At 36.5% G+C, this 26195-nt stretch overlaps 1 protein-coding gene across 1 annotated transcript; it reads right to left on the bottom strand.

The window, feature by feature from the left end:
- Window positions 1-1328: 1328 nt before the first annotated feature.
- Window positions 1329-21611, bottom strand: LOC109506653 (uncharacterized). The gene is made up of 7 exons (XM_073249087.1): window positions 21487-21611; window positions 12817-12902; window positions 6317-7011; window positions 6058-6219; window positions 5787-5942; window positions 1670-1674; window positions 1329-1559 (listed from the first exon to the last, which is right to left on the bottom strand). The coding sequence occupies exons 1-7, from the start codon at window positions 21508-21510 to the stop codon at window positions 1329-1331; spliced, it is 1359 nt and encodes a 452-aa protein (XP_073105188.1). The 5' UTR covers window positions 21511-21611.
- Between the last annotated feature and the right edge of the window lie 4584 nt (window positions 21612-26195).

Raw genomic sequence — 26195 nt, 5'->3', positions numbered from 1 at the left:
TCGGCCCGGTACGACGAACCCTGGTTGGAGCCAAGATTCGCTGTACCGATATCGGTACCCATACCGACGTCAGGCCGATATGGTACGGTATCGGTACCATACCATACCAACACACGATATGCTCCGACGTACCGATTCTGTACCTATACAAATTTATTTTATTTTATTTTATTTTTTTTGGATATCCAAGTTATTAATTTATAATATAACTCTAAAATTATATTATATTATATATTATTGACATATTTGGATTCAATTTTTGAGTTCGGCAGTGGTACAGAGAATCTTGATCTAAAATTTTAAATATATATTTATTTACATTATATTACCACTGTCATCTTAAAATTAAAAATATATATATATATATAAATGTGCATTAAAATGTATCTAAACCTTTAAAGTACAAAGCACAAAAAATGATATACTAACCTCAAGATCTGCTCTACATTTAATATCTCATCAAGTGTCTGTGACGCTCGTAGATATCTGGATCATTAGCATAGTCTGAAGGAACATCAGTCAATCCCTCTAACCAAGAAGCACTGTACTCCTGAATATTCATCCCATAAGGCATCCTCTTTGGATTGTAAGACATCTCAGATTTCTCACTCAAACTCTGACTTTGAGAAGTATCCTCGAGATAATGGTATGACTATGGAGGAGCCCATCCAAATATGCCGGTCGTAAAATCTGATTCGTAAGATGCTCCAAGCTGTATATGGTAGTATCCACTAGAAGATAATGCCTCGGATGTACCATATCCATATGGATCATAAGGTGGCTGCAGGTAATAGGATCTATAATGCCAGGATAATCCAAATACATCCATGGATCCTACTCCATGTGCAAGATCGTCTACAGCTGTATCGTATGCTAAACGACCTCCAGAAGCTCGTCGTCTATATGAAATCGACTCCCCATGGTCTCTACCGACTTATCCATCATGGTCCCTATCTTATGTGGCATATGTAAACTAGGACTCACCGATGAATCGAATATTATCCTACAGCTGTGTCTCATAAGTAGTGGTCTCTTGTCCTCCGATTCCTCCCTGATCATCAGATCCATGTCTACTACTAGTACAATTTTTTTTCTGATCTCCGAATCTGAGCCAGATAGCTCATGTACTCTCGAGAGTAGTGCACATGCAACAATCTTTTTTTTCCCTTATGCCCCTCTCTGATTGAGTTTTTTTTTGATTAGGAGGATGAATGTCTTGTTACTGGCCGCCGATCTTGTCTAAATATTTTTTGCTCAAATCTTTATAAGGATGTATCGGACATCGAGTCATGTGATGAATGAGTCTTCTGTGTCCCCTCAGACTATGGCTAATCAACTGAAACCTTATATGGAATATTTCTTTCTGCCCATTGCCCTGGATCCACTTTGATCTCCCTAACTGCCACACTGGCTGGTTGTGGAGGGGATCCCAGCTCATCAAGCTTTGACTCCTGCTGACCTACAAGCCATTCGATGATCAGATCGTCATCCTCCTCAACATAATCATCTAGTGTCGGATTAGTGTACTTCAGTTGTACTTCCTTCTGAACGTATTTTAGCTTCAACCTCAGATTATAGTGAACATATACAAGATCATTGAGGCACTTTTATATCAGATAATTTTTTTGTTTGCTGTGGAGAAGGACGACAGTCGACCAATTTTGCTCACAGCCACTAGCAGAGACCATTTGGAAAAGAATACGGACAGCTACACCTCTCAAATATTCTGCGGACATTCTAAAATAAATTCACTATTCGGCTGCAAAAATAAAATTACATATCAAATTTTATAATATTATTAGGCATATGATGTCAATTTATGCTGCTCATTATTGATATATAATTTATCTGGATTCATCTTCTTTTTGCTTACGATAGCTGATGGGACTTCAAAGCTGTCTGATCCCTCTCTAAACTGTTTCATCTGTAAAAAATATATTTATTAAATTAATAAATATATTATTGAGTACATATCAAATTCAATTGAATAATCACATCTGTTTTAAACTAGCATACCTCTTGCAAATATAAAGATGCGATTTATGAATCAGGCACCATCTTATATATCACATTATGAAGAGCAACAAGAAGTTTATTATCCATATCTATCTTAAGAATGGTATACTAAAATCACGGATTCAAATAGTAAGCTGCACATAAATTTCATAATTGATTAAGTATACTTTTACAAATATAAGAAAAAAATATTTTAAAGTATTCTTGAATCCATGCTCATCGGTTAGATGCAAATCTCTACCCATCTGATAGTCCCAACGGTGCTCAATGATGTTAATGAATTTCTGAGCATACTTCGGATCATTCTCACTGATCTGTTTCTTTACCGTCTCCATCATGTAATATAAGAAGCCCATCTAAGGGTATCTTTCACTATCCATGATGTGAAGCACTTCGTATAATGGCTTAATAGCCTTCACTATCTTCTCAACCCGCTGTCAGAATGACTGACTCGTCATCAAGTTCTCCACATGACTTCCATCAATGCCGGTCTTCGCATATTTGCTCTCCTGCCACTCAACACTGACAAACATCTGACGTAAGGTTGCTTTCTTCTGAAGAAGACTATCAAGTGCTATATAGTTGGTAGCAAATCGCGTGACACCTGATCTCAAGATCTTCCCTCCAGTATACGTCCGCATCAATGAAAGGACCCATGTGTGATTGTAAATGAATTTAGTAATAATCTGGACAATCTCTACTACCTAGTGTACCCTACGAATCTTTTAGTATCCATCAATATAAGATCAATGCAATGTGCAGCACATGGGGTCCAGTATATCTGCGGTCGCCGCTCCATCAGCAACTCTTCGGCAACCTTATATTGTGGCCCATTATCTATGATGACTTGCATGACATACTGCTCACCCACTGAATCAATCACCTCCTCCATCAAATCAAGGATATATATGGCATCGTGCATCTTATCTGAAGCATCAATTGATTTGTGAAACAATATTTTTTCATCATAGTATGTCAAAAAATTAATGATGCTCCATCTAGTAGGATTGGTCCAACTATCACACATCATCGTCAGTCCATATGTGGACCATTTATTCTTGTAAAAAATAATCCATCTCTGCAGATCCTCCTTGTTACTATCAAAAAGCTGACCATAAATGTCTTTAAGTCCTGACGGATCTACACCCTAACCGGCAGTCTCTATGACTGAAATAGCAAATCGATAGTAAGGATTGCCTGCTGCATTTGCTGGAATATGACTGAAATGAAATCATAATCCAATAGCTCGCCACATATCCTTCTTCTTATCTTTTTTCACCATAATGTCAATCCTCTGCTGCTTTGAATTCTTGCTGGAAAAAGCATATGGATCCAAATCATGGATGGTGGCTCATGCCAAAATATCTCTGAAAGACCTCCTCCTACTGTCAAAAGCTCCCAACAAAAATAAAATACTGTGTCTGCTCCCTCTACTATTAGGTTCTCTGATTGAGGTAGTCTTTTTGAACTTGGATTCTCCTCCATCGATTGTTGATCCAGACCCGATTCGTAGCATGATAGTCCAAATTGCTCTCTATATCTGGCCATCTACTGATCATTCAAGCTTGTCTGAATGACAACTTCAATCTGTGCCTCCTCATCATCTGAAGCAAAAGCCTCTTCTGGCTCTCTAGAGTGATAGGAATGTGGCTCTGCAGCTTGACGGTCCACCTCCGCCTTCTTTTACTTTGCCCTTTCTTTCGCTGTTTTCGAATCAGTGAAGTACTTTTTTATCAATTGTCGGACCTCCTATGGGCATTTCCGACACATGGACACATTAGGATAACCACCAGTCATATGCAACTTCAACCTAGTCACCCCTCCTCCCTTGAACTCTGTGTTGCACCGTCTGTATTTCCAATGATATCGAGCCGAAAGCATCTCGCCATGATCCCAATCAATATCACGCTCTGAATCTTTCTTCTTACTTATTTCTGCAAGTATAACAAAACACGACAGTTTAATAATTATTAAAAAAATATTATATATAAATTCAAAAAAAATTCAATAATAATTTTAAAACTCATAAATTCAAAAAAATATTATATATACTTCAAATAATATTTTTGAATAAGCTAAAATATAGTAGTAATTTTACATATTTTTTTATTTGATTATTTTTTATTATTTAAATAATTATTATTTAAATAATTATAAAAATCTAAGGTTAGATTCAAGTAGCTTGAATCATTCTAAACATAATTTTGAATCTCTGATTTTATATTTTTTTGAATTTATTTTTTTAATATTTTTTAAGAATAAATATATATATTTAAAAAATATATAATTAATAAAAATCAATGATTTTAGTATCATCATGTAGATCTTCCAAAGATCTATCACATATGATCAAATAATACCAAAATCATAAAATTTTGGCATAATTTTCTCTTATTTTCTTACTTCTTCATTCTTATCCATTTTTTTAGTCACAAAAATATAAAAAATAAAATATTTACTAAAAGAATAATACATTATCTTACTTCCGATCAAAAATCATCATCTCCTCGAAGAAGTGTTGAAATTTGATGAATTTTTTTTTCTATTTTTTTCGGCTCGTATCGTCGAAAGCCTAAAAGGTGAGAGCGCTCGAGAGTTCTTTGAGAAAGCTCTTGGATTTCACTCAGAGAAGGAATCTTGGGCCGCCACTAAATGACAGCCCAGGTCCCACTACACCCCCCCCACACTCTCCACCCCCATGTGATAATGTCGGTACGGTTCAGTTCAAGCGAACCATATCGAACCGAGCCATACCATCCGATTTTGGGTGGTATGGCTCCAAACCATGCTGAACCGCCCGATTCAGTGTGGTTCCAGTATTTTTTCAAAAAGAAGAATTGAACCGAATCGACTAGCCGCCAGTCCGATTCGATACGCACCGTAATGGGCGGTTCGGCCTGGTACAACATTTCTTGGTTGGGACAATCGAATCTGCTCTCCCGATTCACAGTCAGTCTACCAACTATGTGTCGATAACTAATGATGGACCATCAAAGCTGGACCGTCGAAGGAGTTCCAGTTCAACCACAACATCTACAAGTCTCATCACCCGATGTTTCATCGATGCCATGGACACGGACTGCTGACCATCAGTCGGTATGCCGACTAACGATCGGTAACCCCCAATCAACTTCCTTGATGGCTACAAAACAACCATAATGACTCGATCAACTACATAACCAATGGCTAGTCGGTATATCAGAGTCAACGACCAATGGTCAGTCAGCATATCAAAAGCACTGATATGCAATCAGTACGTCCAGATCACCGACACTCGGTCGGTAATCAGAATCGATAGTTATGATACCACAATCGTGGGAAACTACTCTACACCACGACTGTTAGTGGGCATAAATTGCCTACTAACTCCATGATAATGGCCCGATAATAGGGGTTAACTACCTTTTCGTGCCATAATAAGTGGGACTTCACGTGTTCGACGGTTACACCCAAATTGCCTATATAAGGGGGAGGTAAGGGGATAGCAAGGGTAAAACATACTGGGCTGATACTCTGCCAAAGTCTACTTTCAACTATCCTGTTTACCACTCCTCGCTGACTTAGGCATCGGAGGGTCCCCGTCGGACACTGCTCCGATTAGTGTGGACTTGTTTTGCAGGTCGCTCGTCACCAGACTTAGGTGTACTCGAGGATTGGCCACAACAGAAGACGATATAAGGCATGGCATGCATCATATCAATCATTTTCCAACATATCAGAAGATGAAAAGAAAATGAGAGCATGACAGAAACAAAAACATAGTGACTCACCGGTTCTCATTTTCTCATTCTTATCAGTGTCTGGTAGTTTGTGATCAATATGTTTTGAATCTGCAGGTCTGGCATTGTTCATTGGAGAATCTTTCACTTCAGCATCAACAAATGCTTCCACATGTTTTCCACTAACATGAGGTGCCGGGAGCACATCTGCTCCTTAAGCAAAAATAAATGAACAAATAAAAGATGGCAGCTGTGGTGAGAAAAGATATTCAACATGCACCAATGACAAGGATACTAAGATTATAAGATGGTGCAGACATACCTAAAGCCTTAACTGTTGCTCTATTCCTCTTTTCATCAATAGGCAACACTGGAACATCTGAAACTGTAGGTGTCGTTAACTTTGTGGAAGAAAGATAACCTTCAGCACCAACACATTCCTTAGTGAGCTTTTTCTTGCATAATCCAGCAGAAGCCTCTATTTCTGAAAGATGTTACCAGCAGAGGAATCACGGCATGAGTAACATCAAGCTGTCTGTTGAAGATAAATATCAAAAATGATAGATCCATCAAAGACAAACCTGAAACTTTCCTTTTTTGTGACCTTGCATTGTGATTATTTCTTGCATGTTCTTTTGTCATAGCATGTTTCACATGAGAAAAGTGTTCTTCAACATGAATAGATCCCTTGTTTGTCTGAGCAAGGACGTTCAAGGTATTTGGATCATGTGAGGTAGACTCATCAGTAGACATCCTCCTCAAGCTGGGAGGAGGTTTCCCTTTTGTTACGCCGATTTCACGATGTGATCCACCCAAGTTACTCCATCTCCTAGCAGTCCTTTCTCGAGAAGTCAAGAAAGCAACTTCTTCAGAAGGAATAAATTTTACTTTGGCATTTTCAACTGTCCTGAAATAAGTGTTATGGGATAGTTGCTGTGTCACAGGCTTATCAGGAAAGCCAGCAACTGGAACCCTCCTCTCATTACCAGTATCAACCATCTTCGATGAGTTATCTGGGCAATATATTAGCTTTTTAGCTCCTGATACCTGTTTTTCACCATCAGTTGTTTGTTCAGGGCTTCCCCAGTAATTCATTGGAAGGATTTTTCCAAGTGGAGTCTTAGATCTCTCCAGATCAGAACTAGCACCTTTGACAGACATCCTTTCTATATGAGAATCCTGTCCGTTTCCCTCATGAGCTACTTGAGTATTCAGTTTACATACTTCACAATACCATATATCTGGAATTGTAAGACCTTGACCTTGCATGCAATATCTGGAAACAGGAAATGGGATACTCTCAGACAAGATATAGTAAAATCAGTATATCAGAAGTAACAAAGTGAAGGGATGCATAGCTAACATTCTGAAATAAAGGAATTGAGAACTCCTGAGCTGTATTAAATGGACCTCACCAGCACCAGCAGGCCAATCTGCTGGGCCTATAAAAGCATGCCCAAATGGATGCAGGTTTTAACCAGGCCAAATATGAAATTTTGTGGAAATTTATCTGCTGGAAAGCAACTATTGATTCTGCTGATTGGGCATATTTTAAGTATAAAGACAATATACAACAAGATGATTCTAACAAGAGAGTTTGTCAGTATGCAGATGTAGGACTTTTTTTCACATAAGTTGCAAAAATCCTCAATGCCATATGCCTCAGAGATCTTTATGGTCAATTTTATGCCATAAATAGAGCTTGATTAAGTATCAGTTACATTACAATGCATCAGACAGTTTTTTCTGCTACAGCAGCATATTATCATGTTGACAGTTATCTCAACCCACCAGTCTCTTTATTTTTATTTTCTTCAAGGTGGCGTTTCTGTGATATTAATCTCTATTATTTATGATGAAGTTAAGGGAATAAAGCATGTGCACAATTCTTATCATAATGATCCAAGTCTATGACAAATTAAGTGGAAATGTTGAAGGAGCAAATAGGAGATATAAAAAATGCATCTACAATTCAGATTTAACCATAACAAAGGAATATTTAACCATAAGAAAGGAATCTATTATAGTATGTCTAAACCATCTTTTTTTTTTTTTTAATGTAAAATGTCTAAACCGCCTTTAGTTTTTTTAGAATGGTACTATTGACATGTTACATTCATCTTACAGTTCCACATGTTCGTTTTGTTGAAAAGTGATTGAAAACTGTGGGATTTTCAAATAATCCCATATTGGATATAAGATAAAAGGAATGCCTACTTAAATATAACTCTATATCTTAACTATAATCTATTTCACAATCATATTATAGAGAGAAAATGCTGAAGAAATTTGATATGTTTGATTGTAAATCTCTAAGTACACCATATGACCCTAGTGTAGAAAACTAAATAAAAACAAGGGTGTATTTGTGGCTTAATTGAAGTACTCACAAATCATTGGTTGTTTTATGCACGTTACGAATTGCACTAGACTAGATATTGCTTAAACAATACAAAGGCCTCGTAGCCAAGGTCCTCAATCTCATTACAATGTACCTTATTGGTTCATTACGGTATAGTCAGTATAATATGGTATGTAGTCCAAGGTCCACTATCTCAGTATGGGGTACCATATTGGTACATTATCGGTTCAATACAGTATGGTATACATCATATGCTGAAATAGCTCCCAAACTATTTTTCTCAATTTTTATCTTGGTATATTTCAGTTCAAATTGGTACAGGTCGGTATGCACCTCGGTATGTAACAGTATGTCTTCGTACGGATGGTATAGAGCTTGTACTGACTTGAAGTGAGATTTTGTACTAATTTTCTCCCGATACGATACAGTACACCCCATACAGAATGGTACCACAAACCATGATGCAGTCCATAATGTCACCTTTTTTTCTCACTTTTTATCATGATATTATCTGAAAACTAGGCTGTACGGATTGATACAATACAATATCACCCCGAATTGGGGTAATATTGTTTGGTAGTTGGTACATGTTGGTTAGAGGCCTAACTAATCCAAAATGATATTTTCATGCCGATTCGGACCTAATACAATATGGTATGCCCAAACTGGACAGTTTAAGGCAAAACAATAAGCATTGGTAAATACATTAGTTCCTTTAAAGTCTAACTTTTTAGATCATTTTGTTTGATATTTAAAGGGTACGATCGAGTTTCACTATCTTATACCAGACACCATACTAGTGCCATCCCATTACAGTGTCGATATGCGATATAGTATAAGATGGCGAGGTATAGCATGCGTCAATATGGTTTGAGATCCTATTGCCAACTTCACTTAATGTTGACAAAATCAAAGAACAAACAGGGGTGGATGGTCACTTTTTCAAACGGGAGGAGTGCAGAGCCCCTCCCCCCACCCTCCAATGCCCTTTCTCCCTCTCCTCCTTCCATCCCCCTCCCTCTTTTCCTCTCCTTCCTTCTCCTTCTCCTTCACCATTTTCTCATTTCGAATACCAAAACTATCCTAGTCCACCATCGGCATGGCTCGGTATGCCCCAAATTGGACGGTTCGGGATAGTTCCACAATCCTTTTGATGATGGTTCAAATTTATAATCAATTCATTGGAATTGTTAAAGGAGAAAGATATGAGAATTAGAACTACATCAATGATCCAAATTTAACCACAAAAAAGATATTTATTGTAGTGGTTCAAGTATTTTTTTGAAATGGTACAATTTGTAAAGTACTATTCCTACTAGAAAATTTGATTTCTTTTTGTGTTAGAGTCCAATAAAGACTAATACTTAGGTCATAAGCATTAGTCAAAGCCTATAATCTCAATACCAGATATCACATGGGTACCTTATTGGTTCAGCACAATACAAATTTGTATGCCATAGCATGCATCCCATACCAAAACAGGCCTTCAACTATTTTTCTCACTTTTTATCTCGATATGCTTTGATATGGGTCAGTACGTCTTGATATGGGTCTCCTCGATATACCCTAGTACAAGGTGGTATAAGGCTTGTACTAATTTGAACTTGAGTTTCATATCAATTCTCATTTGGTACAATATGGTACGCCCTATACTAGGCAGTATGGGATAGCATGACCGGTCCAAAGCACTAGTTGATTGTCAATAGATTTTCACATACCTTAATTGGCATCAATTGAGTTATCGATTTGTTTAAGAGATTCATTTCAGGAGTCCTTTGGTGTCAACTGTACTACAAGAATCCTACAGCCATTACAGATAAGTTGACAATCCTTCCTAAGTAGGACCCATGTTTTCTAGCTGTTTGGCCTCTACAAATAGAGACCTATGTAAATAAAGAACAAAGATATTTTAATTTGTTAGGAGAAGTCATAACCAGGTTCAGCCCCTTCTCCTCTCCCTTTCTCTTTTCATCATCCATCTTTAGTCCTCTATTCTACTCGCATACCATTAGTATCTTCTTTGTGCATGCTGATCTATAATCCATATTGCATTAGACTTACTATATTTCACATGTAATGTTTGCACACAAAATTCTGTCTTTTGAGTCTTGCTTACATCAAAACTCTTCTAATAACCACGAATCTTCGTATTAGAATTTCTAATACTCCTACAGACTAATTTATGAGACATGTTTATTTGGTTTCTCATTTAGTCAAAATAATCAAAACTTCCCTCTTCCACCCTGTTTCTGAAAACTAGAGAGAGATGTTTCTTTATAGAACCTTCCACGCATACATGTGCCATCCCTAATTGGTCCTATACCACTCAAGCAATTAATGTGGACAAGCTTTTAAATGGGGAGAACTCATGATGGACATGGAGGTTACACGAAAGGAACTTTGTTTGGGGAAGATATTGGAAACATATGTGAAGGAGGGGAATGTACAAGTAAGAGGTTGAAAGGATCAAGATCTTCATTATCGGTACTGGACCCTGAATGATAGCTTACTTGTATAGGTCAAATTGGTATGATGCAGCCCATGCATTGACACATGTTATATTGTTGGAGATAAGAGAGCAGTTGTACTATGTGTCAATACATTACCATATCAAGCTTCCATACTATATTGATACTTCATCAAGCCAGCATGGTAAACACATAAACAAGTATAGGTCGATATAGAAAATCTTGGGAAAGATCACACATTGCATACCAAGATAGTAGGAAAATTGAAGGTAAGGAAAAAAGGTAATTCACAAGATGTGAGCCAAAGAAAAAATTTAGGTTACCACTTTAGACTCAAAAACTAGCAACTTTGATAACTCATATAGGAAATGAAGTCGGATCATCTGTTAAGACTTGAAGGAGAAAATTCTAAGACGATAATAGACAAGCTTTGCTTCAGAGAGTAGGATGTTGGTTAGTGCAGCAAAGAGTGTGCAGCACACAAGTATAGTGTTAAGGTGAATGACTAAACCTTCGTGGCCAGAATCTTCAACCTAAAATATTAGTATAAAGGAGGGGGAGGCCAGTAAAGCGTGGAAAAATTTAAAAAACTAGTTACATGATATTTTCCATTTGAAATGACTAACTCTTGGATAGAGTGCCACAACAAAGTTGGATCGTTAAAGCTAGTCATATACACCAAAAACAAGTATGTAGTTGTATTGCACCTAGAGTATTAATAAGCATGTAACTTTATTGCACCTAGAGCATTACCAACTTGGTCACATCCTTTAGCTAACATACTTTATGGGGAATAGAAAATGGTACACCATTCATGATCCATAACATCCAAAGTTTCTTGTAAGCATATTTTAAAATATATTTAGACTGCTTATCTATGGGCCAAATGATCACTAAATGAACAGTTTTTAATAATATAACAAAATACTTACCTCGATTTATGGTTATCAAAACAATTGAATTTTAGTATACGCATGTTCTGAGATAAGTAAAAAACAAGAAATGGTATGGATCATCAACTTGAATGGCCCACCATTCATTTTGGAAAGTACTAATCATTTTGATTATTTTCTATGAAGATAAAAGTGGCCTTGATGGGTACACTCACACATGCACAAATGCAAGTGCGTGCACACACACATATAGGGAGTTAGTCTAAAATGCTTCTGGAAGCATTTAACCAAAATGTTTCTCAATGAAAATCAATGATGGCCCTATCAAAATGAAATCCACAGTAGTGATCATGATTTACAAAATGGCTAGAATACAAAAAATCATGTGTTTGAGATTTTTTTTAGCCATGCATGAAATGGATACAAAATCAGGAATTTTAATGGCATGGTATCATGTTTTGGTTTGATCCATAGACTAGAAGCATCCAAATCAATTGAATTTTCATGTGCATATGTTTCAAAAATTTAGATCAAGATCAACAATTTGGATTTGCAAATTGTTGATCCATAGTCTACAATATTTATTTGCTTGCAAGCTATATTTTTGTCGTCCATTTTTTACTCACTTGATAAATAGGCAAGAGACCTACAAAATCAATAATCCTTAGTTTCTAGGTAATTTATAAAACAAAGATCATCCTTTGTTGTGGATTTTCATATTGAAAGGGCCATCAACAATTCGTTCTAACTAAAAATCATATATATACATATTATATTGACTTTCCATTTTTTATCTATGGAAGAAAATCAAGGAGAACATATTATAAGAAAAAAGAACAAATATTAACTAGCCTTAGTAAATGGTTGTGATTTTGAATTGAATATGATAGAGGCAGGGCATCTATATTTGTTACAAGAAAATGACTGAAACAAGGGAGAGACATCTATATTTATGGGAAGATGAGATACATCTGGTAGAATAGTGAGTCATTTATATTTATATTAAGAAGAGATATTAACAAAATCTTGGCCATTCCCCATATCTTATTTATTCTTCAACCTTTTGAATGTCCATAAGAGAAAGACTTGAGACATATTGCACATGAATTTTTTTTGGTCAAAGGTTTTTTTAGGAAAGAAGTGATAAATGGAATCTTGAGGAAACATTCCAGAACTCAAACTTTCAGTCTTAAGAATATACATATAAATAAACTAATGAATCATTTTAAAGCCAATAAAAATATTCATCAAATCATTGTATTCAGTTCTACTTTTACAAGATATTAGAGTACAAATAATTCTGTACATTGTGGAATGTAAATAACAAGGGTGTCCTTATAAAAGATAAGAGGACATACATATGTTCTGAAGCATTTTTGCATTGGTAACAATTGAAAATATATTCCGCAAAACCAATGTCGCCACATATATCACAGACTTTAACCTGCTAGAGAAAAAGAATGTCATTGTATGGTGAAGAAAAGAAATCATATGAAACAACACTGTAATGAAGATGCAGAAAGCAACATTAACAAAACGTTCTTAAGAAACTAATACTGTAATCAGCAACATAAAATTTATTCACTATATAGAAGCCAACAAAAACAACTTGAGAAATTCAGAAAAGTCATTTTTTGAAATATCAATAAGAAAGCTGTCATTCATAGAAGAACCAGAACTAAAGTCGGACACATATATGATAATTATTCACATAACAATGCTAACCAGCTTGGTTATTTTAATTTATGGGACCATCATGTCATGCCTATCCTCAAGTCCTGTTGCTGCTAAGATGCTTTTCCATCAAGAATGTTCAAACTTCAAATATTACCATATTATATAAATATCAACATGTCTTCCACAAAATCTATGGTAGTCATAGTCATGTATTATGTTTTCTATCTCTTTTCATTTGAATACAACTTTTCATACTTAATTAGGAAGAGACCGGTTGAGTATTAGCACTTCATGATATTCTGTATAACAAAAAAAATTGCATCCTAGACACTCACTTCCTCACTCACTTACTAATTAAGGATCACATTGCGAATTTTCAAAATAGAGAGAACATGGAGCAGAAAAGTGTAGATCAGAGTCCTCCAAAGATCATTGTGGCCATCCAACACATTGTTGAAGATTCTGAAGAACATGGACTCATGGAGTCCTTTTTTAGCTTCTCAGAGCTAATTAACATAGTAATGACCAGATTCATGGTGATCCCTTTTTCATATTGTGGGGGCCACATGATTGATAAGAACATCAATCCTTTGAGACCAACACAAAGCAGATGATCATGCCCTTTGACAGTGGCATGGCAATTTTTAGTATCTAGTGGCATCAAAATTTCAAAAATTTCCTCTCATGAAATATTTTTCTCCTTGAGAGTATAGATCTAAACATTGGCCATTTCAATAATATTTTGCAAGTGATATGTGTGCAATATGGAAATAAGGCAATAAGCTCTAACATGAATCAATTTTGTGTCAGATGGCATATCAAAGCAACCCCAACAGATCTCATGGATGTAAAAAATTTTAGGCTTTTCAAATTTGCTCAAACTGTTTAAATTAGGTTGCCAGTGTAGTCGGCTCATGTATTTATATCTGAGTAACTTAAAACAATCATTCTCTGCAAAAACTGTTATAGTAGTTCTGATATTGGTAGCAGGAATCATCTGCTTAGGATCATAGGGTGCGGTGCGTTGCCCACTTCAGAATATCCCTGGAACACCCAATTCGAAACCATATAGTTTAGACTGAAACCTTGTGAAATGAAAGAATTTCTGGAAATCTTAGCATCAGTAGGCTGAAATGTGCATGTAACCTAAAATATTCTTATTCTTGATTTGCATCCTTGAGGTCATGGAGTCATGAAGTCATGAAGCTAAATATGCTTCTCCCTAACTGTGAAATGATAAAAATCAAGCACTTCCCAACTACATGTGGTTTCAGCATGACAAATTTTTTATTTGCCAATCATCCTTTTATTAGTTTCCATGATTGCTCTGCAAGCACTTATGTATTGTTCCTCATGATCTTCTTGAAAGCTTAGGTCACCATCTCCTTCCTAATTCTTTCACACCTCTTCTCTTTGAAGTCTTCTCAAGCAAGGTTTGCCGTACCATACCAGTACAGGGTGTACCATACCAGATCAAGTTGGTACTTGTACGTGGCATGGGGTACCTTTCTTCATTCGATGCCATAGGAAACAGTCCAAGTTCCGATCTAATGGGAGTTTCTGTTGCTTTAAGTTTCAGTTCTAAGGGCACCGGTTGGATGCCTTAGCTACAGCTACAACTACAACGAGATTGCAGCAGAATCACTATCCCTTTGAAATGAGGCATGGAATGGAACCACTATGAAGAAGTTCTAGGGGTTACGAAGGAAGCTTTGGACTCATATTATTCATGGGTTGAGAATGGGAGTTGGACTCTATGAGGTCAAATCTCCTATTGTTCCTTAGTAGCTCCATGGTAGAGTAGTTGGCTGTTAACTGACTGATCGTAGGTTCAAGTTCTGTCCTCACCTAGTGACGTCAAAGCCTTTTTTAAGGTCGTGCTCGTGAATCAGGGTTCTCAATAGAGGAGAGCAAGATGATAGATGGAAAGAGCCAGTATACCTTTCATTCCATAATAAATGACTTTGAAAACTATCATCCTATGCAATAGAAAAACTCCTTTGAAAATAGATCATCCCACTCATCAATATGTCGTTTGCCAAGATTGACCCTAATCAAAGGAGGTTTCATTCAATAAAATCCGAATCAAGGTATCGATCTTTCATTTCAATTGAGGTTCTCAATCCTATGAATGTATTGACACTCAGTACACTGAACTAGCCTATACTGACTCAATAATAGGTTGACACTAGTATGGTGCCCGATATTGAGACAATCTCAAGTAAGAAAGGTTGAATTGGTATCGGCTGGCATGCCGGTAGCCAGCTAGCATCATACCATACCGTACCGATATTAAAAAATCAAAAAAAAAAGGAAACTCCCACCCACCAACACTAAAAAACAAACAAACAAAAAAAAAATAGGGTCGAATCGGTTGGTTCGACCCCAAGCCATATCGAACCGGGTGGTTCAGTCCAGTTCAGGCCGGTTCAGGTCAGTTCGAACTGGTTTAGGCCTGACTTGAAAATCAGGGCCCAATCGGACCGTTTTGATGCTGGTTCGGCTTAGTACAGGCTGAACTGGGTAGTCTAGTCAGGTTCAGTAAACCATGGTCTCAAGTGTTTCTTCAACGTGCTTATCAAGGTTTCAAAAGCCGACCACATCATGGTATGCACCACCATACCATGGCATATATGATGCTAATACAATCACTACACACTCTATAATCATGGTTCACCGAACTAGACCAAACTACCTGGTTTGGCCCATACCGAGCCAAATCAGTGCAAAAACGGTCCGGTTTGGCCCTGAGTTTCGAAATAGGGTCCGAATCGACCAAACTGATCGGTTCAGCCCAATTTCTTTTTCTTTTATTTTTTCGTGTCGGTGGGTGAGGGGTTTCCTTTTCTTTGGTTTTTTAATGTTGGTACGATATGGTACGGTACCATATCGACTGGTTATCAGCATGCTGGTTGGGACCGATTGTGCCTTCTTTGCTCTATATTGAAGAATCCAATCAAGATTTGTCATCTCGATATCGGATCCCATATTGGTACCATTCTATTACAGTGTCAATATGCGGTTTGATGTGGTATGAAACAACATACAGAGTGTCAATACAGTACGATATAGTGTATTAAGTGTCAATACAATACAAGATAGTATATCGATACAAGATTGGTACAGTACATCCTGCATCGAGCGGTACGGGATGGTGCGGCAAACCTAACTTCCAACCTTGATGCCCATACCATACCAATCAATTTGTAACTAAGTTGGCATCCTTTAACATAATAAGCCTCATCCTTCCAAACGAAACACATGTCAATCTCAAAAGTTCCATCTTTGCCATGTTCATCTATAGCATTAATATTTACAAACCAACAAATTTTTTATGCAATATTTACCCTATTTTCATTCTGCAAATTTTTTCTTAAAGTCAGATGGTGTTCATCCATCACATAACTTCCCCAAAAAGCTTTTCTTTTCGTGCATTCTGAATTCTATGAGATATGGTTTTCATATTTCACCATTCCTTTGTATCAAATACATCCAAGATTACAAAACCAACTTTAATCCATCAAATTTTGTGAAGGAAACCTTAGTTTCAAGTTCACTTTTGGAAAGAGTTGCAATTTCATATTTTAGGTACTTCAATTGCAAGAGTTTTCCCCATGATATTTCAACTGGCATTTAATTTTATCCTCATCTCATCAGTCAACATTGTATCATCTCATAAAATAGTGTACACCATGACCATGATACATTTTCCAAACGATCAGCAAAAGATTTCTCTAGTGACTGGTCTAAAAAGTCACTTAGTGTACTACCATATAATCCAATAACACTGGGCAAAATTTATTAGTTCTTTGATATAATGACAACCATATTTAAGGTACTCCTGAATTCTAAAACCTCATTTTCTGCAACCATTAATGCTTGAGCTATTGGTTTAATGTCTGCTACATTAAATCAAGGTTTCTGGGTCCAGATCTTACATGCAAAATTGACTAGTGTGTAAGCCCTATCAACTATCAAGCATGAACTATAATATAGGATAGAGTTATGGCACCATATACACATGCAGTTATGAAAAATCACAAAAAATATTATAAATGAATACAACAAAAGTGGTTACATTTTACATATATTAATATTACAAATGAATTTTAGAAGTACTGTACTCCTATATGTCCACTGTTCCACCTTTCTACAAGCTCTTTATCCTCTAGAGTAAGGTATGCAGAAGGTTGGAAATACAGAGGTATGGTGATGTACTGACCATCGACAAAGGGTCGGTGCAGCATGCGCATGGATCATCTTGAAAAAAGGAATGGATAGATTTTATAGATAAGACAATTAAGCCCTTGATATGGCCATTTTTCACTTGTAAAGTCTAGGGTTTGATATTTTATCTTTTTTCTTGCCTTAATGCTTAGGTTTTCCAAGAAATAGATGGTAGCATGTGATTGTCTAACAATTTACCTCTATTAGAATACTAATTTCATACTATATTTATAAATAGTTAATTTAGAATCAATTTTAAAAATTTGAAATGGTCCCAAAATTATTTCTAGTTTAGGGCTTGTGTCGATAAGCCCCATGTTGACAACATAGAAAAATATCAACTCAAATAGATATGATTTTGTCAAGTTGTTTTCAAATTTAGAATAATTTTGAGCCTAGGCTTGGATGGAACATGGCATGCCCACATAGTATCTATCTAGCTTCAATTTTGTTAGCATGCATACACGATCATGAAAACATGCTACCACCTTTTCCCAAATAGTAACTATTTATAATTTTTAAAATTCTTTTTATAAAATTAATTTTTAAGAAAATTAATAGTCCATAGGGTTATAGATCAGCCCTTCTCAACAACATATCCAAAAATCAACCTGCATGGGCACCATTTGATCAGATTTGGATTTACACAATTTTTGGCTCTAAGTTTTGGGGTTCACCAAAAACATAGAAAACATGAGTTTGGATCCTAGATTCATAATCTAGGGCATGAATATGAGGATTAAACAACATTAAATCCTTATTGAACAAAAAAATTCCTTCTCCCTCGCTTTGCAATTAAACACAAAGTTTAACTATAATTTTTGAAGAAATAATGAAAAAGGAGGGGGGAAGATTTACCATGCCAGGATGGTTTCTATCCCTAGAAATCTAAATCCAAGCTTGGATCTCACAAGACAATCTCCCTAAGCTATTATCCCTTCTCCCAAACTTTATTCCAACTTCGAATGGTGGAGAATGAGGTAAAAAGTACCCCTTTTTGACCCATTTGGAAGTACCTAATGGATTGGGTCCACTTTCTTGACCATTCCTAGGTGCCTCTCAATTTTCCCCACTTGTTTGACCAAACCAAGTTACTTATCAGTATGGGGGTAGTTTTTCAACAATATTGAGGTACCCAATTTGAGCTCAGCTTGGGTTGGATTGATCTTGATGCACCTCAAACTACTCAAGTTGGTCAAATTGACTGATTAGGGTGCAATTTGGATATCAATTGCCTAGATCAATGCCCACTTGTATTGCCTAGGAACAAATACCTAGCATACCAACCATTTTTCAAATGGGAACACATCATAATGATGGCCAAAACAATATTGCTTACTTGACCCAACTTGGCATATAACTTGACAACCACTAAAAGTGTTCAAGTTCTATCCAATAAGGCTAAAAATGGATCTGATATTAATATGTCTATATTCTTGTCCACTTTTATGGGGAAAATACAAAATGTTAACTAGATGCTAAAATTTGTATGCACGATTGTTCTAAACACATATGGATAGTAATTGGATATCAACATGTCCATATTTGTTCAAAGAAAAATGATAATTAATCACATATGAGTAGCATCGAAACATATTTCAAACAAATGGAAAGAAGTTTTGTTAGTGAATATAATTGTGAATGATCCATTATGGCAGTTTCAAACATATATATAAACTTCTTGGACATAATATAGTTCCATTGTGTTTTATTAAATAAAACTAAGTTGGCATGTTTTCCAGCTTTCTTTGGTGAAGAGGCTTTCTATTGGTTGTTCGCCAATATCCGGATACATTCAATTACAGAAGCAAACCTGGTTAGATATCAAGCGATCCACTTTCATCTCTATTATCTACAATGTATCAGCACTTATACTTGCCCTAACTTACGTCGCTATAAATAAAATTAGAAATGCAGGAAAAAATATAGCCAAAGAAAAAAAAATGTCATAGATATTGCAGCTCAACTATCAGAAAAAAATATATAATGAAAGAAATTTCTAAAATGCCACATGAGATGTAGAACTAGAGATCTTGCTCTACAACATAGAAACAGATCCCATGCTCTAAGATTTAGACATGGACCTCCTACTAATTGGATCCCGTTTTGCAGGCCAGCGATTGTTGATGAATCTAATAAATGGATGATTTTGACTCTTTTTATTTGCATTTAATCTTGCATCAATTATTTGCAAGAGAGATCTTGGATACTTATACAAGACTAAGAAAAATAATACCTTCAAACTAGTCTTTTTAGGTGAGGTCTTGAGTTGTTTCAAATGGTATCGGATCGGACTTGGCCCATGACCTATGTGGACTACAGGACATTGTAGCACAAGCCCATTTGCGTTGACCATATGCTCATAGTGGTGTTTATGAGTGGATTTGAATGGACTTGGAACCTTAGTCTAGCGAGGATGCCAAGGATTAAATAAGGAAAAATGTGAGGACTTGTGTACTAAAGAACATAAATAGTACCTTCTAGCTAACCTTTTTGGGTTAGGTCCTGGGTCATTTCATTATTTTTCAGAAATTCATATGGAACAAATAGAAACCACTCCTAGCTAGGAGGCTAAAAACATAAATCTATAAATTTAAGAATTACTGCTTTATAGCTTAATCCCTTTTAAAATTGGTCTTGTATATAGCATCTAATTCTCTTCCCATAAGACATGATATGTGGAAACCCACACTTATTGCAACTCCGAAATTTAGGTTTTGTGCAATCAAAATTCATTGAGCTCAATGTAAACCTTAGCTTTTGTAATCAACTATTTCCATGGAACCTTACAGGTTTAAAAAATATGTTCCTACTTAATTGACCATATGAGTTGGAAAAAGGAGCAACAATCGAATTTGCTTTCTGAAAAATGCTTTAGATCTTGCAACAAGACAAGAAAGGGGTTCTAATAATAAGGATTCAAAGTTTTTGCCTCGTTGGGTCTGTAGAGGAGTACACTCTAACTAACCAAGATTTGTTCCATCCCATGAGTAAACCCACTAGGTCCTGCCCAATGAAATCAAAATATATAATCCATAGAACAAGAATACAAGAATACTTTGAGTGTAAAGCTAAACCATTGCTTCCTTCAAACTGTTACTTTCTTCACAGTTCACTTCCTTTGGGGAAGACGAGCCACTGTAACATAATTTGTTAATGGTTGCTTATCAAGAAGGATGAGCTTTAGCTTCAGAATATCAAACAATTAATATCTAGTGAAAATATCCTATGAACAATCACAATGACCATCTTACAACAAAATCAGGCTCTAGAATTGCTTCTCCCACTCTCCAATCAATTTCAAGTAAAATATCTAAGTGTTGCCAAATATAATAAAAGAAAAACACAGAAAAACTCAAATAATACAAATCAGAAACATTGCATGATCGATAAAATAATCACTCATAAGGAAACACGAAGAGCTCACCAATCAAAAAAGGCTAACATCTGTGAGCAGAAATAAAACTGTCACTGATTTCCTTTTGACCATTATTTGCTTCAAGCTTTGCTTCATCACCATGTATAATCATCCGAAACACATATCCAATATCGATCACTTAATGGGTGGGAGGGAGACTTGGCAACATCAACCAAATAGTACCAAGTGAAGGTATCCCACCAACAAAAATAGTGACCTTATTTGCACAAAAGAAGCATAAAATAATGGTGTAAAAAGGATTTTTCTAGCAAAATCATATCATCCTAGTTTAACAAAATCCCACTCATATTTGCTCAAAACTATCACCCTCCAGTCCATTACAATGAAAACATAATGAATATGGGATATAGCTTCACTACATCAAACTATCAATACCCAGTGAGGGTATCCTACTGACACACACCAATCTCATCTGCACATAAGAAGAAGAACTGTAACCATCTAAAACAAAAATCCACACTAAACCATGAGCCATGTCACGAAATCCAGCTCGGGGTCTGCTCAAAATCCTCACCCTCCCTCCCATCTCAAACAAAACACACAAACATTAAGCGGAAACGATCCCAACCTTCTTTGCATTGCCGAATATAGCAAGAAAAACACAATAGAAAGCAAGAAAGCAGAACAAAAACCAAAGAAACCGAGTCTTTGACAGAGAAGAATGGATTCAAGCGAAGCTCCTCACCATTCTGCGCTTCGACCTCGTCATCTTGAGACCAGGCGAGGTGACGACACAAGATGGATTTCTAGGGTTTTGGGGGGTCAAATATGGGAGGGTGGGATCTCCTGCGAGACAGACGAGAATGGAAAAAGAAGGAGAACAGAGCAGTGTAGGAGAAGGAATCAACGCTCCTGGCTGCCTTTTAAATTTCTTTCCACCTTGAGTGGCAGTACTGGGACTTTCCGTGTACCCGCAATTAGGAAACTATTAATTATCCGGAGGTGATTCCGATCAGAAGGACCACTTGTTGGACGGTCGTGATGGGCCGGGTGGATGACGGTCGGTTGGGTTTACGACAGTTATACCTGTTGACGGTCCGAGTGGTGAGTTTCGTGACGTGTCGACCCGGTTTTTTTTTAATGTTTGGACCGTTTAATTGGTCCAAGCCGGTTCTACATGGGGCGAAGGAACCGAATGTTAGTGGGTCTCTGAACCATCATATCGCATGATCGGGTGGGTTTGGAGTGTAATAGAAAGAGGAGTGTTGGGTGAGCGGCCGGGTCAAGGTGAAGCGGGCTTGTTTATTAGTTTCTCGGCACAGAGCATTAGGGTCAATTAAGGGGAACCTAGATCAAGATTGAAGTGGGGCTAGCTCAAGACCATGATTAGGACCTACAAGCTAGATTTCAAAGCCATGCCCCAATGTGTAATTGAACTGTTGATTACACAAAATTGAGCCAACATGGCCTACTTCGGTTGAATGCTACTCACCCGCAACCATAGTTTTGTTGGTTCTTGATTTTTCAAATAATTTTATTCTTAAAAACCATTTCTTTTCATCATCATCAACATCATTATTATATATATATATACACATATGTGGGAGGTTCAGCTTGTGTCAGTATGGGCACTGGTATTAATAACATTAGTATTACTATGCTCAATTATTATTAAAATTTATTACATGATATGGTATATATATATATATATATATATGCTGATGTTAATGTACCTAATTATCATTAGTATTCATTACTTAATATGAAATAAAAATTTGGTTATTCAAATCTTTTATTTATTATAATTTGTTACATTGTGATATCATTTTTTTGGAAAAAAGAAAAAAAAATGACTCTATGCATTGTACAGGACTCGTATTATAGAAGTTTCTACATATAGGTCTAACTTTTATAAAGCTCTTTATTCACCTCATGATCATTAGTATCATATTGATTTGTGCTTGAATATTCATCACTATTAATAATATTGGTATTAATATGCTCGACCATTATTAAAGTCAATTGCTTAAAATGCAACATATATTAATGACACTGGTATTATTATATCTGACCTTCATTAGAGTTCATTATTTAATGCATGATAGAAATTTAGCTATTAAATCTTGTTACTTATTATAATTCATTATATTATCATATTGAATTTAAAAAATAATTTAAAGAAAGGGAAAAAATCCATATGCTTTGCATTGTATGAATCTAACTAGTATCCTACGTGAAAGTTTGGCTTGTATAAAGTTCTCTGTTCATCAAATGGACACTGGTATTAATAAATCTGATATTAATGATAAGAGTTTTTGCTCGACTATAGTTTAAAATTTATTACCTAATGAATGATAGAAATTTGGTTATTAAAATTTTTATATATTATAATTTATTTCATTGCTTTATTGCATCTGAAAAATAAATTGAAAAAAGAGAAAAAATTCTATCTTGCACATCATTTTGCTTATATGTTAATAGAAATGACAACCATTATTTCAGTCTAGTCCTGGATTGAGTTTCTCTAGAAATAAAATAATGAGTAGTTACAAAAACTTAACATAACAAACCATAACGTAACGCAAAAAATAATGATGCTGTTTAATCATGTGCTTGTCCCAGCAAATTACTATTTTGTACTTGCAATGAAGATTCAAATCTAAATGCATGAATTCATTCCGGTAACTATCGAACATGTCATCATAATTTAATTCTTGCTATGTGACGACTATCCTAAAAGGATAATGCTATAGTAACAGGAGGTCCATAAAATCATTATACTTAGAATTTTCTTAAACATGGTCAAATGCTGGGTGGTATAGACAAACATTACTACTGAGTTTCAAAATGGAAAAGCTAGCACTAGTGCATTACTAATTGTAGCTGTTTAGACCAACAGCATAAAAGTGATAAATGTTGGTGCAATGAAGGCATGCTTGATGTGTGTTAGTGACACTCTCTCTCTTTTAAAATTGCCATCTTATGATAAGTAATTTTTGTTATTCATCACCTAATAAATATACAAAACATCTTGTCCCTCCCTTGTAATATGAACTGATTTAAGTAACGTGCATGTATTACAGATGGAAATACCTTTTGAGGAAGGGGAGTTCTCATGATTAGAACTTTGTATGAGCCGGATTTTCCTGCAGTGAGCTGCGGCAATTTCTTTCTGGTGCTCTGGGCTATATCATAGAGAGCAAAGCATTAAAAACAGGGAACTAAGGACTAGTGGCCTCCCTGGGGGCAAGAACCTATAACATTACATGCACTATCTTCAACGCAATGGCTCCATTGCATGTGTAACATCACAAAGACCTCCAAAAGCACTCTGCTTGTAATTATTTGAAAGTATGGAGCACCATAATAGTATTTGTACAAGTAACTATGGAGATTCATTGCTAAATCCTAGTTTATATAGGATTCGATTTTTAGTTGATTATTAGTTTTAATGGCTTAACTCTATTTAAATATTTATTATGTGTCCTATTTTAAATAAAACTCTATTTTTAGAATTATTTAATTTAATTTAGAGCTTATATTTTAGTAGATTTTTATTTTTGAGTTTGAGTACGTGTCAAATATCCGATCCATATGATTCTTTATTTTAAGAGATCTTTAGTGTCTTCTTTTTTTTTTTTTTTGTAAGATGGAGCACTCATATATTATGGGTATGAATACAACCAAAATAGTCAAAAAAAAGAATATCTCAAAATGCCTGCGACACCACGGCCATCTTCATCCAAACAACTCCGATATGCACAACCATGAATAAGGCCACCCAATCAGCTGCATTGTCGGCCTCACGGTAGACAAGCCTAATCTCAATCAAGGAGCTAACCTGCATAAGATGCTAAGTATCGCTAAGGAAGAGGTGAGCATCACTGCCAACTAATGACCATAGCCGAATCACCCTTCACAACTAGCCTCTCTGCATGTAGCCACAGCCTTACAAAAGAAATACCAGACCAAGTAGTCCATAACTCTGCTGCATGGATAGTGTTGTCAAGAAGGTGACATTCGTCGATTGCTACAAGTCTGGAGTCAGGATCATAGATGATGAAGCCTGCACCACCTTTGGGACCTCTCATACTGTCATCAAAGTTAACCTTCAGAAAACTCGAAGGTGGAGGCTCTCAAATAATAAACACTATACAGACCGCCGTCTGAGCAGTTGGAGAGTTATAGGTGTCTCAAGTAATAGAGGTCGAACTAGTCAATAGTACATCCATAACCTCCCTAGCCTGCACTAATGCCCTCTCCAGGGCAAATCTTGCCGGTTGCTAAGATTCCTCAAAGGTTCTCTTATTATTGACAAGCCAAATATGATAAGTGATATACGCCACCCTAATCCCCAGCCCCTTGGAAGAATCGCTATGTACGCTCTGTCGTAGCCCTTCCAAGAAATGCTAAGTTGGCTTCATAGAGACATTTGCCACCTGGGAGAGCATTGCCAATGTCCAAACATGCTGATCCCTGGGACCATGAAGCAGGACATAGTCCACCATCTCGTCATCACTACAGCTTCTTGGGCAGAATAGAGGAATTTCTATCCCCTGGTATACAACACTGCCTTGGTTAGAAGTCGATGCCAAGCTATCTTCTAAAGGAAGAGAGACAAACTCTCGGGTGGACATGGAGCCTCCAAATCTATGCACCATCAATTCTCTTGGTCACCTCTCAGCCCCCTGAACACCTCGTAAAGATCTCTCGTCATTATCTTTGATGTGCAAGTAGAGCTCCAGACTCTAATATTTGAATCACTGAAGATAGGGACAACAGTGACCAAACTCTCTCTGCACGCAAGGGTCAACCCGACAAGTTAGGATACCACATCAACACGCCACCCATGCCCTCCTAGGTGGAGAAGATCAGTAACCAGCATCGAGCCTATAGTCTCCATACTGATAAAGGTCGGCCAGTGGTCCACCGCTATGTCGGCAATCCAAGGATCAATAGTGAGGTCGATATCCCATCCATCCCCTACAATCCATCTAACATGGTCAAGAACCACCTGAGCCCGTAGACAAATCTTCTTCCACATAAAGAAGTCCCTCCGGCTAACTTGAGTGTTAGTGCCAGCAGTCTAGGAGCCATATATGGCTTTAATCACCTCACTCTAAATATAATTCAGCTAAAACAACAATCTAACAGCATGTCATACAATCAGAGTCTCACATTTCACTGCAAGGGACTGAATGCCTAATCCTTCCTCTCCAATCAGCTGGCAGACCACATCTCATATCAGAAGGTGAACTACAACACCATGCATCTTTATGTGATCCCTATAGAAAGTGCCTACATTGCTACTTGATCCTCACCACGATTACTTTTGGAATAATGGTGATGAACATTAGATAGATCGGAATTGAATTGAGCATTGATTTGACCAGAGTGACCCTGCCCATCATGGATAAGCATCTGACCTACCAACCCTCCAAATATCTCCAGATT

The sequence above is a fragment of the Elaeis guineensis genome, chromosome 15 (assembly GCF_000442705.2).
Source record: "Elaeis guineensis isolate ETL-2024a chromosome 15, EG11, whole genome shotgun sequence".
In the NCBI taxonomy this organism is placed as follows: domain Eukaryota; kingdom Viridiplantae; phylum Streptophyta; class Magnoliopsida; order Arecales; family Arecaceae; genus Elaeis; species Elaeis guineensis.
This window is presented reverse-complemented; position numbering and strand designations above follow the sequence as displayed.

Excerpts from the sequence above, each read along its gene's own strand:
- LOC109506653 (XM_073249087.1), bottom strand. The coding sequence starts at position 21,510 with ATGACGAGGTCGAAGCGCAGAATG. Across the intron at positions 7,012-12,816 it reads AAAAATGCTTCAGAACATAT|ATATTGCATGCAAGGTCAAG; the intron begins GTATGTCCTCTT and ends TCCTGTTTCCAG. Across the intron at positions 6,220-6,316 it reads ACAAAAAAGGAAAGTTTCAG|AAATAGAGGCTTCTGCTGGA; the intron begins GTTTGTCTTTGA and ends AACATCTTTCAG.